Source organism: Miscanthus floridulus, chromosome 17, assembly GCF_019320115.1.
Source record: "Miscanthus floridulus cultivar M001 chromosome 17, ASM1932011v1, whole genome shotgun sequence".
Classification (NCBI taxonomy): Eukaryota; Viridiplantae; Streptophyta; class Magnoliopsida; order Poales; family Poaceae; genus Miscanthus; species Miscanthus floridulus.
This window is the reverse complement of record NC_089596.1, coordinates 17,573,401-17,587,940: the sequence shown is the minus strand read 5'-3', so window position 1 is coordinate 17,587,940 and position 14,540 is coordinate 17,573,401. Positions and strand designations below refer to the sequence as shown.

The 14,540-nt window shown below is 45.3% G+C and overlaps 1 protein-coding gene across 1 annotated transcript; it reads left to right on the top strand.

Moving 5' to 3' along the window:
• Nucleotides 1-810: 810 nt before the first annotated feature.
• Nucleotides 811-1,311, top strand: LOC136515321 (uncharacterized). The gene has a single exon (XM_066508948.1). It carries the CDS (start codon nucleotides 811-813, stop codon nucleotides 1,309-1,311), a length of 501 nt encoding a protein of 166 aa, XP_066365045.1.
• The last annotated feature ends 13,229 nt before the right edge of the window (nucleotides 1,312-14,540 follow it).

Sequence of the window (14,540 nt, the reverse complement as noted above, 5' to 3'; positions counted from 1 at the left end):
TATTAGCTATCCAGACATCCTGTGATGAATATCGATTCTTTACAACCTCATAGCAAGGTGAAACCTTGCTAAATGCTAACAGCAGAATAACGGTGATTGACAGATTTAGCAACAGTTTTTGAAACCTTTGCTCATTTTGCTAGAATTTGAACAGATGAAATTGCAACTGACTGTTTTTTCGGAGGTAAACCCTGCTTTTATAGAAAGCAACAAAATTGCAACTAACTGTTCTGATAGTTAAGCCTAGTGCTATGTATCTTACTATTTTGCTGTCATATACTTTTCAGGCTTCTAATAGCCTTGTATTAGGAATATGCTCGGCATCAACTTTAGTGGTTAGAATATACTGTAGCAGGTAGACCACTTGCTCTATAAGAAGCAGTGGTGTTGGACCTTCTTGTATCTCAAGTTTGCACTTTCAATTTCAACGAGCGGCCAAGGGCCAAGCTGCCCTCTGGATAAGCGGAGGTGGAGCACCAGCTCGGAGGATCACGGAGTCTAGGGAGGCGCCGCGCTCCCTCACCTTCCCTGGAGCGTCGTCGAGAACACGGAGGCCGTCGCGGTTCCCCGGCGGCCCAGCCTGCGGTCCAGACGGTGTATAGAGAGACGGGAGTGGGCACGCCGTGGCCGATGGTTACCAAGACGAACTACCACGAGTGGAGTCTCCTGATGAAGGTAAAGATGTAAGCTCGGCAGCTTTGGGAAGCTGTTGATGTCGGAGGTGTTGACTTCCACAACGATCGGCGGGTGCTCGAGGCTCTCTGCGATGTCGTACCTCCGGAGCTCGGGGCTTCCCTCACCGATAAGGCAATGGCGAAGCTGGCGTGGGAGTCCATCGCTACAGCACGCATCGGCGGCGACCACGTCCGCCGCGCGACTCTGCAGCGACTCCGCCAGGGCTGGGAAGCACTCGCCTTTCGCCCCGGTGAGAAAATTGAGGACTTTGCTGTCCGCCTCTCCATTCTGATGCAGCAGATGGCGCGCAATGGCGATGAAGACCTCATAGAGTTGCGTGCGGTGGAGAAGCTCCTGCGCTGCATGCCGAAGTACACCCAGATCGTGCTCACGATAGAGACGCTCCTGGACTTTGAGGCGCTCACTATCGAGGAGGTGACCGGGAGACTGAAGGCGGTGCAAGATCACAAGGAGGCACCCCCACATCGATCTAGTCGTCGTCGGCGGGAAGCTGCTGTACATGGTGGAGCAATGGCGGGCTCTGGAGGAGAAGAGCAAGAAGGAAGAAGGCTTCTGCTCGTCCAAGGAGCGCCGTTGGCGTCCGCGCGGAGGCAAGAAGGGCAAGCCCAAAGCTGATCACGCGAGTGGTGACGGTGGCGGTCAAGGAGGGAAGGCAGATGCCACCGACGGTGAACGCAAGGCGACCTGCGACGACACCTGTCTCAACTGTGGCCGAACTGGCCATTGAGCCAAGGATTGCCGCCTTCCTGAACGTGATCGCGGTGGCACAACGCACGTTGTGCAAGCAGAGGAGGACGGTGAACCTACTCTATTTCTCGCGCATGGCTTCCTAGAGCTGGAAGCAGAGGAAAGGAGAGGAAAGGCGCAAGCTTCAACCTTCTGCACCTCGTCTACCACCAGCAACCTCCACATCGATGAACCATGAGCCCGCGCCTTCCTCAACACCGGCTCCAGCGAGGATAAGTTGGATGGCTGGTACCTCGACAGCAGCGCTGCTCACCACATGACTGGCCGCCGCGAGCTCTTCTCCGACCTCGACTGCAATGTCCGTGGCTCGGTCAAGTTCTGTGATGCCTCAAGGATGGAGATTCAGGGCATCATGTCGATCGTGTTCGAGGCCAAGACCGACGAGCACTGCGTACTGCACGGCGTCTACTACACCCCAGCGTCGTGCAACTTGATCATGAGTCTCGGCCAGTTGGACGAGGGCGGGTCGAAGGTGGAGATCGACAAGGGAGTCTTGCAGATTTGGGACCAGCGCGGGCGACTTCTAGTCAAGGTCTACCACGGCCCGAACCGCCTCTACGTCCTCCACCTCGCCGTGGCCTAGCCGCTCTGCCTTGCTGCACACAAAGATGATGAAGCTTGGCGCTAGCATGAATGGTACGGCCATCTCCACTTCGAGGCTCTACACAAGCTCGGCAAGGAGGCCATGGTGCGCGGGATGCCGGTGATCAACCACGTCGAGCAACTCTGCGACACCTGCATCATCACCAAGCAGAGGAGGCGCCTGTTCCCGCATCAAGCCCTGTATCGCGTGCAGCAGCAGCTTGAGCTCATCCACGGTGACCTTTGCGGACCCGTGACGCCGGTGACTCCAGGAGGACGACACTTCTTCCTACTTCTGGTGGATGACACGTCTCGTTTCATGTGGGCCATCCTTCTGCCGTCTAAGGGAGCTGCAGTAGACGCTATCAAGCAGGTGCATGCGGCTGTGGAGAAGGAGAGCATCTGCAAGCTCCGGGTGCTGCGCACTGACAACGGCGGGGAGTTCACCGCCATGGAGTTCACCGACTGCTGGACGACGAAGGCATTCAGCGGCACTTCTCCGCCCCTACTCACCACAGCAGAACGGCATCGTCGAACACCGGAATCAGACCGTGGTCGCCATGGCCTGGTCACTACTGAAGCAGATAGGGATGTTGGCCGTCTACAAAGGGGAGGCAGTGATGACGGCAGTTCACCTGCTCAATCGCTCGCCCACCAAAAGCTTGCAAGGGAAGAGCCCTTATGAGGCTTGGCACGGGCGCACACCGACAGTCGGGCACCTTCGCATGTTCGGCTACATCACCTACATCAAGGAGCTGAACCAAGTGGGAAAGCTTGATGACCGCAGCAAGCTCGGCGTCTTCATCGGCTACGCAGAGGGCGCCAAGGCATATCGTGCCCTCGACCCGGTGTCCCTGCGCGTGCAAGTGGTGCACGATATCGTCTTCGACGAGGGACGTGTCTGGGATTGGACCAATGGCATGGAAGGCTCGACACCGGTGGCGTACGACTTCACCATCGAGTACACATGGCTTGGAGGAGCAGGGGAAGCACCCAGTGTGTCCCCGTCAGCGACGGGATCATCATCACCAACGGTGACTACATCACCTGCTCTGCCGCGCTCGCCCTCACCGAATCCGGGGGAGTCCGGAGGATCAACGGCATCGGCGGCCACTCCACCATCACCTCAGCTAGCTACACCACCTGCTTCCTCGGCTGCTGCGTCCCCTACATCGCCTTTGCTTCAACAGCGCATGGCAATCAGGCTACAATTGAGTTCGCCACGCCGCTGGAGGACGATGAGGACCCTATCTGAACTCCTTTTTATTTAAGTTACATGCAACTCATGTACCAACATATATATAACTTGCTCTTAACACTATTTGGTTCAGAGTGAAACCACATTTATTAAGTGAATAAACATGCATGGTCTGCAACTCAGCTTGATTGTTGTTGCTGGATGAGTTTTAGAAATAGCAAAAATGATTTATACTCCTAATTAGTTTTCTTCATGACTCAAACCTTTACTTTCAGCAATTTGCTAGATTAATTATTGGAGAGAGAGATGGAAGTGATATACCATTTTTGGATTCCGGAACAGAAAAATGGTGTAATGCAATTTTTCTTGATGACTCAAACCTCTACTTCTGAGTATACACACTTTATTGGTTACTACAGATCTATACTCCTAATCTTCTAATCTAACATGACGCCGGCCTGAGCAGCAGCTCCAGCTGCATCTACGAGGGAAGGTCGGCATGACCATGGTCCACGGATGCCCTTATGTAAACTTCTCCTAAACTACTTCCTCTCTCTAATTCTCTTCTCCTTGCTAGTTTCATCTCTAATCTGTCACCAAATTCTATTGCTAGGTCACTACGTGCTTGGGCACCTTTTAGTTTTATTATAGTTGTCAACTCATGGCATCAGAGGTAGAGATTCATACATTGTTAATTTGCATATACCCTCACAAAATTTCAGAAATACAGGGTAAAGAATCTAAAATGATCACCATTTCTCCTCACGAGATATATCTAGTAATTGCAAATTAACTATGATTTATTCACAACGACCAAGTGCTAAAATAAATCTTTGTTCATTTTTAAGGATTGGGAGAATGCTATTGCAATAATGTGTGAGATCATGTGATGAAAACTTGACTAGTTGAAATTATGTTTGCAAAGTGACTAAATTCCTTGGTTGCCATTGAAAATTATAACAATTTTTTAGTTGCCATCTAAAAATACATCTTTCCTTGGTCGCCATCCGTTTATGATTTTCTTTCCCTTAGTCGCCACTCCGTTAATTTGTGGATCATGGCGTGAATATGCCACATGCACCACCGTCCGACGGTCTCGCTTGAACCGGCACTCGTGACGCAGTCCTACGTGTGTCCTTCGTCTATCTCTTCCTCCTCTCATCCGAGCAAGCTTGAGCTCCGACCATGGCCAGCCATCAGACAGCCTGTACCTAGTTGCCTTCCCCCCATCGATGCCTCCCACATGGCAGCCTCGCCGTGCCTCTCCCTCTGCAGGCCCAGACAGCTCGCGGCGCGCTGCTCTTATGGTGTCTCATCAAACTCTGGCGCCCCCACAGCAGGCATCATGCACCTATCGCGATGAGCCGTGTTGCCATCCCGTGCTATTGCTGAGCTGCGTCGTGCCGTCGCCCGCTCTACCACAGTAGAGAGGGGGTTTTAAATAGTCATTTTTAAAATTAATTGCACCGGCTAACTGAAATAAATGTGAAATTAAAACTATCGGTCTAGCCAAGACTACACTCTATCAATAATTCAAGCACCTTACAAAGATCCTAATTAAGCAATAAAGGTGCCGGACTAGGTAAAGCTCACCTAAAAAATTCTAACTTGTAAGGTCACACAAACATATGCAACTAGTACTTTAAGCAAACCGAAGAGCTCATAAACAAACTAGTGATGCAAAGCACATAAAGCCTAAACTCACTAGCAATGCTCAATAATAAGGCTACACAAGCCAAATTAAAGAGCTCAAATTACTTAGCTATACAAACTTAGCAATGTAACTAGCAAGGCTACTCACGTCAACTAGTTACGCAAGGGAGCTACTTCTAAACTACACAAACAAAGAAAGCAACTAGCAAGCTACTCAAGCTAACTAGTTACAAGAGCAACTACACAAGAACAATATATGAACAAGAAGTAAAAGAGCTTGTGTATGTAAATTGCAAACCACCGAGAAGATGATCACAAGGTTGACACGGTGATTTTTCTCCCGAGGTTCACTTATTTACCAATAAGCTAGTCCCCGTTGTGTCGGCTGGTTCACTTGGGAGTTCACGCGCTCATAAGCACCACGCCTAGCCCATCACTCGAATGCCATAAGAACCTCCACAAGATGAGGACACTCAACAACATGCTCTACTAGAGTTGCTCTTCGCGGCTCCCGCGGGATGAGCACAATACCCCTCACAATCACTTCTCCAGAGCACCGCACAATCTTCTTGTGGGCTTCATGACAGAGAACTCGCCACCAAGCCGTCTAGGAGGTGGCAACCTCCAAGAGTAACAAGCACCACTGGCTTGTAACTCGAACACATAGTGGCACACCTTACAATCTCTCAATGCAATGCACTAGAATCACTCACTCGCAATCAGATGCAATTGCAATGTGCACAAGTGAGTTAGAGGGCTTCCCAAGCACACCTACACAAGCCACAAAGGCCAACACCGGACGCTAAATTGGGTGCACCGGATGCTACACGCCAGCGTTTGGTGTACCGCTGCTCGCCACGTGTACTAGCCATTTGAAGAGATCCGTTGGCGCCCAATGGTCGACTCCGCGCGCTCCAGACTCCCAACGTCTGATGTCACACCGGACGCTACGACGCCTAGCGTCCGGTCGAACATAGAGGGCTCCCAGAGCCTCCTTTTTCACATCGGACGCATCCGACACTTCACATCAGATGCTACCTCAGCGTTCGATGCACACTGACTCGCATAGACTCTAGGTGAACAGTGCGAGCGTTGTGTCCGGTCACCTCTCACTCAGCGTCCGGTGCAACACTATAGCGACAGTCGCGTTAGGGTTTGCCACCGACACTAATACTTAGCGTCCGGTGCAAACTGCACCAGCGTCCGATGCTCCCCAGTGAGCAATTCTTCTCCTTTTCTTCAACCCATTTGTAAATGTGCTAACACCACCAACTGTATATCACCAAGTGCAAGAGTGTTAGCATTTTCACAAATATTTTTCAAAGGGTTTTTCACTTGCACTCACCACGCCACTCAATCCTAGCAACATCACAATGTTAGATCACTCGAGTGGCACTAGATGACTGATATGCAAACAAGTTTGCCCCTCTTGATAATACGGCCATCTATCCTAAACCCGGTCATAAACTTGTCTACACACCGATGACCGGTGAAATGAAATGCCCTACAAGTTATACCTTTGCCTTGCCCATTCTATTCCATCTCCTCCAATGTTGATGCAACACATGCACCAACCCATCACAAATGATATGATCCACTTCGTATCATCACGTGATCTTATTGGTTCATCGATCTTGACCTCACTTGCTCTTCATCGTTGCTTCGGTCCATCGGAGCCAAATCTTTGCTCAAGCTTCCCGCCACATGGTCTATCGCTTCAAAGCCTCCGACTTGCCCTTCACACTTGCAACCGGTCCATCAAGCCAAGTCTTGTCTTGATCTTCTCCACCTAGTCACATGACTCCATGTTATGTCTCATATGCAATGAGCTCCTTCATCACATAAGTACCTATGGACTAATGTCCTGTGTATTCTCACATAAACACTTATTAGTCCACCTAGGTTGTCACTCAATTACCAAAACCAAACAAGGACCTTTCAATCTCTCCCTTTTTGGTAATTGATGACAACTTTACCAAAATATGGAAATTAAGCTTTATGTTAATATTTGGATATGCATCACAAAACCCGACTTGGTAGTGATAACTCCCCCTACATGTGTGCTCAAATGGTTTGGTTTCAAGCTTGCACACATGCATGGATAAAATTTTAGGAATGTTACCACTACTAAGTGATGCTAAGGTATATAGGATAAACCTTTGAATCATGATACCAATCGGAGTTGCACTTTTAAGTCCATCCTTAGTACCATGGTTAGCTAGATATCAAAAACACTAGAAACCCCATGAGATCAAAATTATAAGCAAGGTTTCTAGATACCAATTGAAAGAACGCATATCTAGCTACCAACCTATGCATGCTAGTTATCATTTCATCAATCAAATTCTATAACTTAGCATACACCACACAAGCATGAGCATCAAAGTTTGAAACTTGTGCAAATGCAAGTAAGCACATGAATATGCACATATCAAATGCAATCAATCAAGTTCATGAGCTTGCTCCCCCTACTTGTGTGCTTCTCTTGTCTAAGAATTTTGATCCTTTCATAAATAAATTTTGCTTCCACTTGGTCCATGTCCATGTCCATTTCCTTTGACCAACTCTTCCCCTTTGTTATTGCAATATCTTTGTCATCTCTCTCCAATCAATCAATTGCAATATCTTTGTACTAATCTCTCCCCCCATGATGCTTTTCGTATCTTTGTACCACTTCTCCCCCTTTGGCATCAATTTCCATAAAAGTTATGCATCTTTTCATACAACGGGTTTGTCGACGGGATATCATCAATAGGCCACTGAGGGGTATACCCATGATGGTAGATTGTGTGGTTGGGGTGTGCGTGAACAGGAACTAGATGGTAATAGAGACACAAGATTTAGACAGATTCAAGCCGTCAATACGACATAATACCTTAATCCTGCTGGATTGTATTGTATGCGGTGGAATAATGAGGTAATGAGAGATGTTTTGAGGGGGTCCCCTACCCGCCTTATATAGTCCGGGGGGTAGGGTTACAGGTCGGTTAGATCTAAATCTAGTCGGTTACATAATATGCATCGTATGGAATACAATCTCTAGCGTATCCAATCAGATCTTTTTTCATCTTCAAGATAGCTTACCGAAGCCTTGCGGTGCATGCCTAAAAGGTCCTTGTTTGGTTTTGGTAATTAAGTGACAACCTAGGTGAACTAATATGTGTTTAAGTGAAATACATAGGTGATTAGTTCAAAGTACAAATGCAATGAAGGTGCTTATTGCATATGTGACATGACAAGGAGTCATGTGACTTGGTGGAGAAGATCAAGACAAGACTTGGCTTGATGGACTGGTTGCAAGTGTGAAGGGCAAGTCAGAGGCTTTGAAGCACTGGACCGCATGGCGGGATGCTTGAGCAAAGACTTGGTGCTGATGGACCGATGCAACGGTGAAGAGCAAGTGAGGTCAAGATCGATGAACCAATACGTCGCATGATGATATGAAGTGGATCATATCATTTGTGATAAGTTGGTGCATGTGTTGCATCAACAATTAGAGGAGATGGAATGGAATGCGCAAGGCAAAGGTATAACCTATAGGGCATTTCATTTCACCGGTCATAGGTGTGTAGAGAAGTATATGACCGGGTTTAGGATAGATGGTCGTACTATCAAGAGGGGCAAACTTGTTTGCATATCGGTCATCTAGTGCCACTTGAGCGATCTAACATTGTGATGTTGCTAGGATCGAGTGGCGTGGTGAAGAGAGTGAAAATCCTTTGAAAATATTTGTGAAAATGCTAACTCATGTGCACAAGTGTTTGGGACACTTTGGAGTTGGCACATTTACAAAGGAGAAGAAGAAGGAAGCTCGGGGTGCTGTTCTTCCAACGGCGGACTGCCTGGCCTTTGTATGGCGGACAGTCCGGGAAGCCTCGGACGCTGGCGTTGGGGTGCACCGGACACAATGCTCACATTGTTCACGGGCTGTCAGGTGAATGGCGGACTGTCCGGGCCTATAAGGGTGGACTGTCCGCTGGCTATTTTTTTTGTGGAGCAAGGTTGCTGGACAGATTCTGTTCGTGCGCTCGAGTTTGAACAGCGGACTGTCTAGGCCTTGGTGGCGGAATGTCCGGTGTAGCCGTTTGAACTCCAACGGCTAGTTTTAGGTGAACGGCGGACTGTCCGGCGTGACCATTGCAGCCCCAAACGGCTAGTTTCAGCATCAGGGCGGACTGTCCAGGATCAGGGTGCGGACTGTCCGATGTACACTTTTCAGCACGCGCCCAAATGTCTAGTTTGAGGCCTCCCTCTATAAATAGAAGGGGTGGCCAGCCATTTGGTGGGTGGAGCACCTTGGGGACTTAGTGTCCATGTGTGAGAGTGCTTGGGAGCCCTCCATCTCACTTGTGATTAGTGCTAATCATATCCGCGAAGTGAGAGAGCGATTCTAGTGCATTGCATTGAGAGATTGCAAGAGTTGGCACTAGGTGTTCGTGTTGCAAGCCGGTAGTGCTTGTTACTCTTGGAGGTTGCCACCTCCTAGATGGCTTGGTGGTTGTGCCTCCGACAAAGCCCGCAAGGAGATTGTGCGGTGCTCTGGAGAAGAGCTTGTGAGGGGTATTGTGCTCGCCCTGCGGGGATCATGAAGAGCAACTCTAGTAGAGCGTGTCATTGAGTGCCCTCATCTTGTGCTGGTTGTATGGCAACCCAGTGTGGGTTAGGCGGGTGATGCCTGTAAAAGCGTAAACCTCCAAGTGAGTGAGCCGACACAACGGGGACTAGCTTGGTGGCAACCAAGTGAACCTCAGGAGAAAAATCACCGTGTCAACCTTGTCATCATCTTCTTGGTGGTTTGCTCTTTACATACACAAGCTCATTACTTATTGTTCATATATATATAGCTTGTGTTGTTGCTTTTGTATTTATCTAGCTTGTGTAGTTTGCTAATTACCTTCTTGCTTGTGTAGCATAGAAGTAGCTCTTGTGAGTAACTAGTTGGCTTGTGTAGCTTTGCTAGTTACATTGCTTAGTTTGTGTATCTAAGTAATTGAGCTCTTTAGTTTGGCTTGTGTAGCCTTGCTATTGAGCATCACTAGTGAGCTTAGGCTTTGTGCGCTTTGCTTCACTAGTTTGTGTAGGAGCTCCACTGTGTGCTTAAAGTACTAGTTGCTTAGGTTTGTGTGACGTTGCAACCTAGACTTGTTTAGGTGAGCTTCTCCTAGCCCGGCACCCTAGTACAATAATTAGTATCTTTGCTAGGTGCTTAAGTAATAGGTAGAGGGGTGTAGTCTTGGCTAGACCGAATAAGTTTAATTCTGCATTTGTTTCGGTTAGCCGGTGTGATTATTTTTAGAAAGGACTATTCACCCCCCCTCTAGTCCGCCATCTCGACCCTTCATGTGGTATCGGAGCTAGGTCTCTCATTTGTGGTCTTCACCGACCCGAGAGGATGGCGACTAGTTGGCTAGATGTTGAGTGTGACACACATTTTTGATGGCACAAATTTGCATGGTGGAAACACCATATGCTTGATCATTTTCGTGCAAAGGGGCCTAAGTTTTGGTGGATTGTCACTAGTGGTCTCACTCATGTATTGGACCATAGAAATCTCACTAAAGCTCAAAAGGTTCTCTTTGAACTTGATGCACATGCTTGTTGTTTTCTAATGGATGCATTAAGTTTTGATTTGATGAAACAAGTAAACTACACGGGAACCGCTAGTGAGATATGGGAGTCCATCAAGCGCACCTTCGGTGATTCCTCCACATGGGATGATGGAAAATTCAAGGAGGATAAGCCCAAGGAAGTGGCGCATGAGGATGTTGAGCATGACCACAACTTGGTGATTGTGGAAGATTGCTCCACCTCATGGTCAAGTGATGATGATGATCTTTCAACCACAAGATCACTTGACAAGATTGATGATGATACCTCAAGTGATGCACATGATGATACTACTCCATGCACACTTGATGGTGACAATGATGGCTTATGCTCGGGTGATGATTGTGATGCTACCACAAGCCCATCACCACATTGCTTCATGTCACAAGGTGACACTAAGGTACAAAATGCAAATGTGGTTGATCATGTTGATTCATATGATGAGCTTGTTAGTAGACTTACAAGCATGACCATGTCTTTAGAAAATGAGAAAGCCAAAACAATGAAATTGAAAAAAGAAAACTTATTTCTAAAGAACTCATGTGAAGAACATAAGAACTTACTTGATGTTCTTAAATCTTCACATGACGAGCTAAAATTGACTCATGAGGAACTATTTGATTCTCATGAAGAATTAATTGAAATGCATGCTTCACTCATTAAAGCTTTTTCTAAGAAACTTAAAAATAATGAGAGCTCATCACATGGGTCAAATGACCAATCACATATTGTTGCTAATCCTTGTGATGTAGAGAAGAAGCATGTATCCACCTCTTGTGATGATTTATTAGATATGCCATGTTCTTCACAAATAAATGCTTGTTCTACTTATATGTCTTGTGAGACTAACATTTTGAAGGAGAACAATGAGCTCAAAAGTGAAGTGAAGAATTTGAACGACAAATTAGAAAGGTGCTACAACACCAAAGTCACCTTTGAGCATATGATGAAGAATCAAAGAAGCTATGGTGATAAGAGTGGCATTGGCTTCAACAAGAGCAAGGGTAATAACATAAAGATGCAAGAAGAAAAGATATCTCATTTCATGTGCTACTGGTGCCATGATATGGGACACCTTGCCAAGTATTGCCCAACCAAGAAGCCTCAAGTTGAGCCAAAAGCAAAACCCCAAGTTCAAGTCAAGATCAACCATCAAGATGGTGATTTGGGGATAAAGAAGAAGAAGAAGACAAGAAGAGGAGGAAAAGCAAGGCATCCAATGCTTATTCAAAATGCCAAGATGATGAGCAAGAACAAAGAAGAGAGGATGACAAAGTTTGCTCACATCAAGTGCCATGCATGTGAAGATATGGGACACTTTGCCTCGGAGTGCCCCACCAAGCTTGAGAAGAAGGCTCAAGCAAAGTTGAAGAGGCAAGGCAATGAGAAGCACATCATGAGCAAGGAAGAAAAGGCGCAATCAAAGAGAGTGTGCTATTCGTGCCGGGAAAGGGGACACATGGCTAAGTCATGTCCCCTATGTAACAATTCTAAGCCCGTTTCAATTGATGATAATCTTGTGCTTAGAAAGGATGGAAATGGTACCTCTATGGTTGCTATTGCAAAACATCCCGCTACTCATACTAAGGCAATGCCTAAGTATGTTGCTACTAACTTGAGAGGACCCAAACTAGTTTGGGTACCATCAAAAAGTGGATGAATGTGTGTAGGTACCATTGGCATTGGAGTATTGATTCAATTGAGTTCATGATTGTTCATTATATGATTGAGTCAAGTATTGATGTGATAATCTTATCCCAATGCCAAGTCAAATTAGTGAAGTCCAAGTGCTATAACATACAAGTGTCATTTATCAAGTTGTGGTGATTAATTGGAAATATTTGATGGCTTGCAAATATTGAGTTGAAGCTTGCTAATGGATGGTCATGAACTACAAAGGTATATCTCTAGTTGATCAAATTATTTTGGTGCATATGAGTTGATTGAATTGGATATAAATATGCATTAGTTGCTTGCTATGAGATGTTTGAATGGATTTAATGATTAGTGATCAAGCTTTGAGTTGGTTTGAATGGATATGTTCATGAGACTACCTTTAGTAAGTGGATTGAATGGATTTATGTCTTATGAAAGTATTCAAATAAATTGAGTTCAAATTTGGTCCAATTTGGAGAAGTATAGCTCAAGTATAGAAATCTGTCATTTATTGAAAATCTGAGCTAGCTGTGAAAATAACCATGTTTGAGTGATCAAATCATATTGTATTGGCTTGAAATTTGGTATGCATGCTCTATACTCATGATATTAGTTTCTGTACAAAATTCATAATCATTGGACAAGTATTGCTTCGGTTTTGGAGTAGATCTTGTTAACACAAGTGCAGCAGTCTTCAGCATGTACCTATAGTGGAATATGTGATTACTGGCAGCAAGTGAAAAGTCAAATGAAGCTCAAATTTTTACATCTGTTAGAAGACTTAGTGAAGCACATCTCCGCAAAATTTCGTGAGTATTGGATATGTACTTTGGAAGATATGATTTATTCTTTGAAGAGTACAGAATTTGCCAGAAAAGTGACAACTATTGGATTGATCAAAAGTCACTTTGATTGAAAGGTCCTCAAAATAGAATCATGTTTATAAGTGGTTAAGGCACCTAAGTTTGGTTTTGGATTGAGCTAGAAACTTGACAAGTGATGAGTACAAGGCCATTTGATTGTGGAGTGTATTTGGTACACATTTGGTACTCAAATCAAAGATCAAGACCAAGCTCTAGATAAAGATCAAGTTTAAGTCTTAGTGATAATTGGAGATCAATTGATAGAAAGAAAAGGACTTAAACAAGTAGAAAGAAAAGGACTTTAAGAAGGATTCAAGGTTGTTCATCAAACTATGTCCAACATATGGATCAATCAAACAAAGTCTTTCAAGTGAGTATCAAGGATGGTTCTTTAGAGAGAGGTCACTTCTCCCTAGTGTAGGGACTTGCCGCCTTTTGTAGGTAAACTGAGTGTGGGGCTTGGAAGGCTAAAATGGAAGTGGTGATCTAAGGGACATTTGAGATGCTTAGTTGAAGCAATCAATAGGATTGATCTAGCTAGCAAGCAACAATCCAAAGGAGAGCAAGTCATGACATTTCAAGTGGTATATCTCAATGACACTCTCATGCAAGCATTGATCAAAGGAAGAAGCAAGCCAACCACAACAACATAGTGCACTTGATCATTAGTGGTTCTCATGGGTGAAGGATGAAATTAAAATTGGTATTCATTAATCTTCACCAAGCTTATAATTGGACTTCACATTGCTATTGCGGAGCAAAATTGGAATCTAATGATTATCCTCTACTCCAAAATAGCAAATGTATCATTGTAATGTGCATGATCATATCCATCCCTTACTAGTATGAGGTTAGTGCATATAGTACATGCTTATAGAATCATGCATTACAAATGAAAGATTTAAATTCATAGCCTACCACTATTGCTTGAATGATTATATGATCTAGTGGTTAGTATATGAGTTTGTTCATGAGTTAGTAAACCCAAGTACTTGATCTATTTTGGATTGCAATCAAGTGACAAGTACAACCTCTATAAGATAACCGCTTAATGCGTGTGAAGAAGCTTAGAGAGGGTTTAAACCGGACTTGGAAGCTTAGGCAAATCATTTAGTTCAAGTCAAAGAGAAAGAAGCTCATGGAAACAATCTAGTTCAAGAACAAGACAACAATGCAAATGGATGTCAAGTTTTATCATACAAATGGTATCTAGACTCATATGATCTATAAATTGGTATCTCTTCAAGTGGTATCTTTTCATTGAGTATTCAAGAGATGTCTAGATCAAACATACATATGATATCCTACAAAATTATAAGTGATCCTCAACTTTAAGTGATCATCAAGAGAAGAAAGCATCCCTCACATACAAGTGCTCAAGTTGATCAAATGGATGACCCAAGCTTTGACATAGGGGGAGATGCCCCATCTATTGGTATCAAGGTCAAAAGATCCTACATAAGTAACCTACAAGTGGTATCCTTCAAATGGTATCTACAAGTGGTGTCATTCCAACACATGTGATATTGTCCATCAAA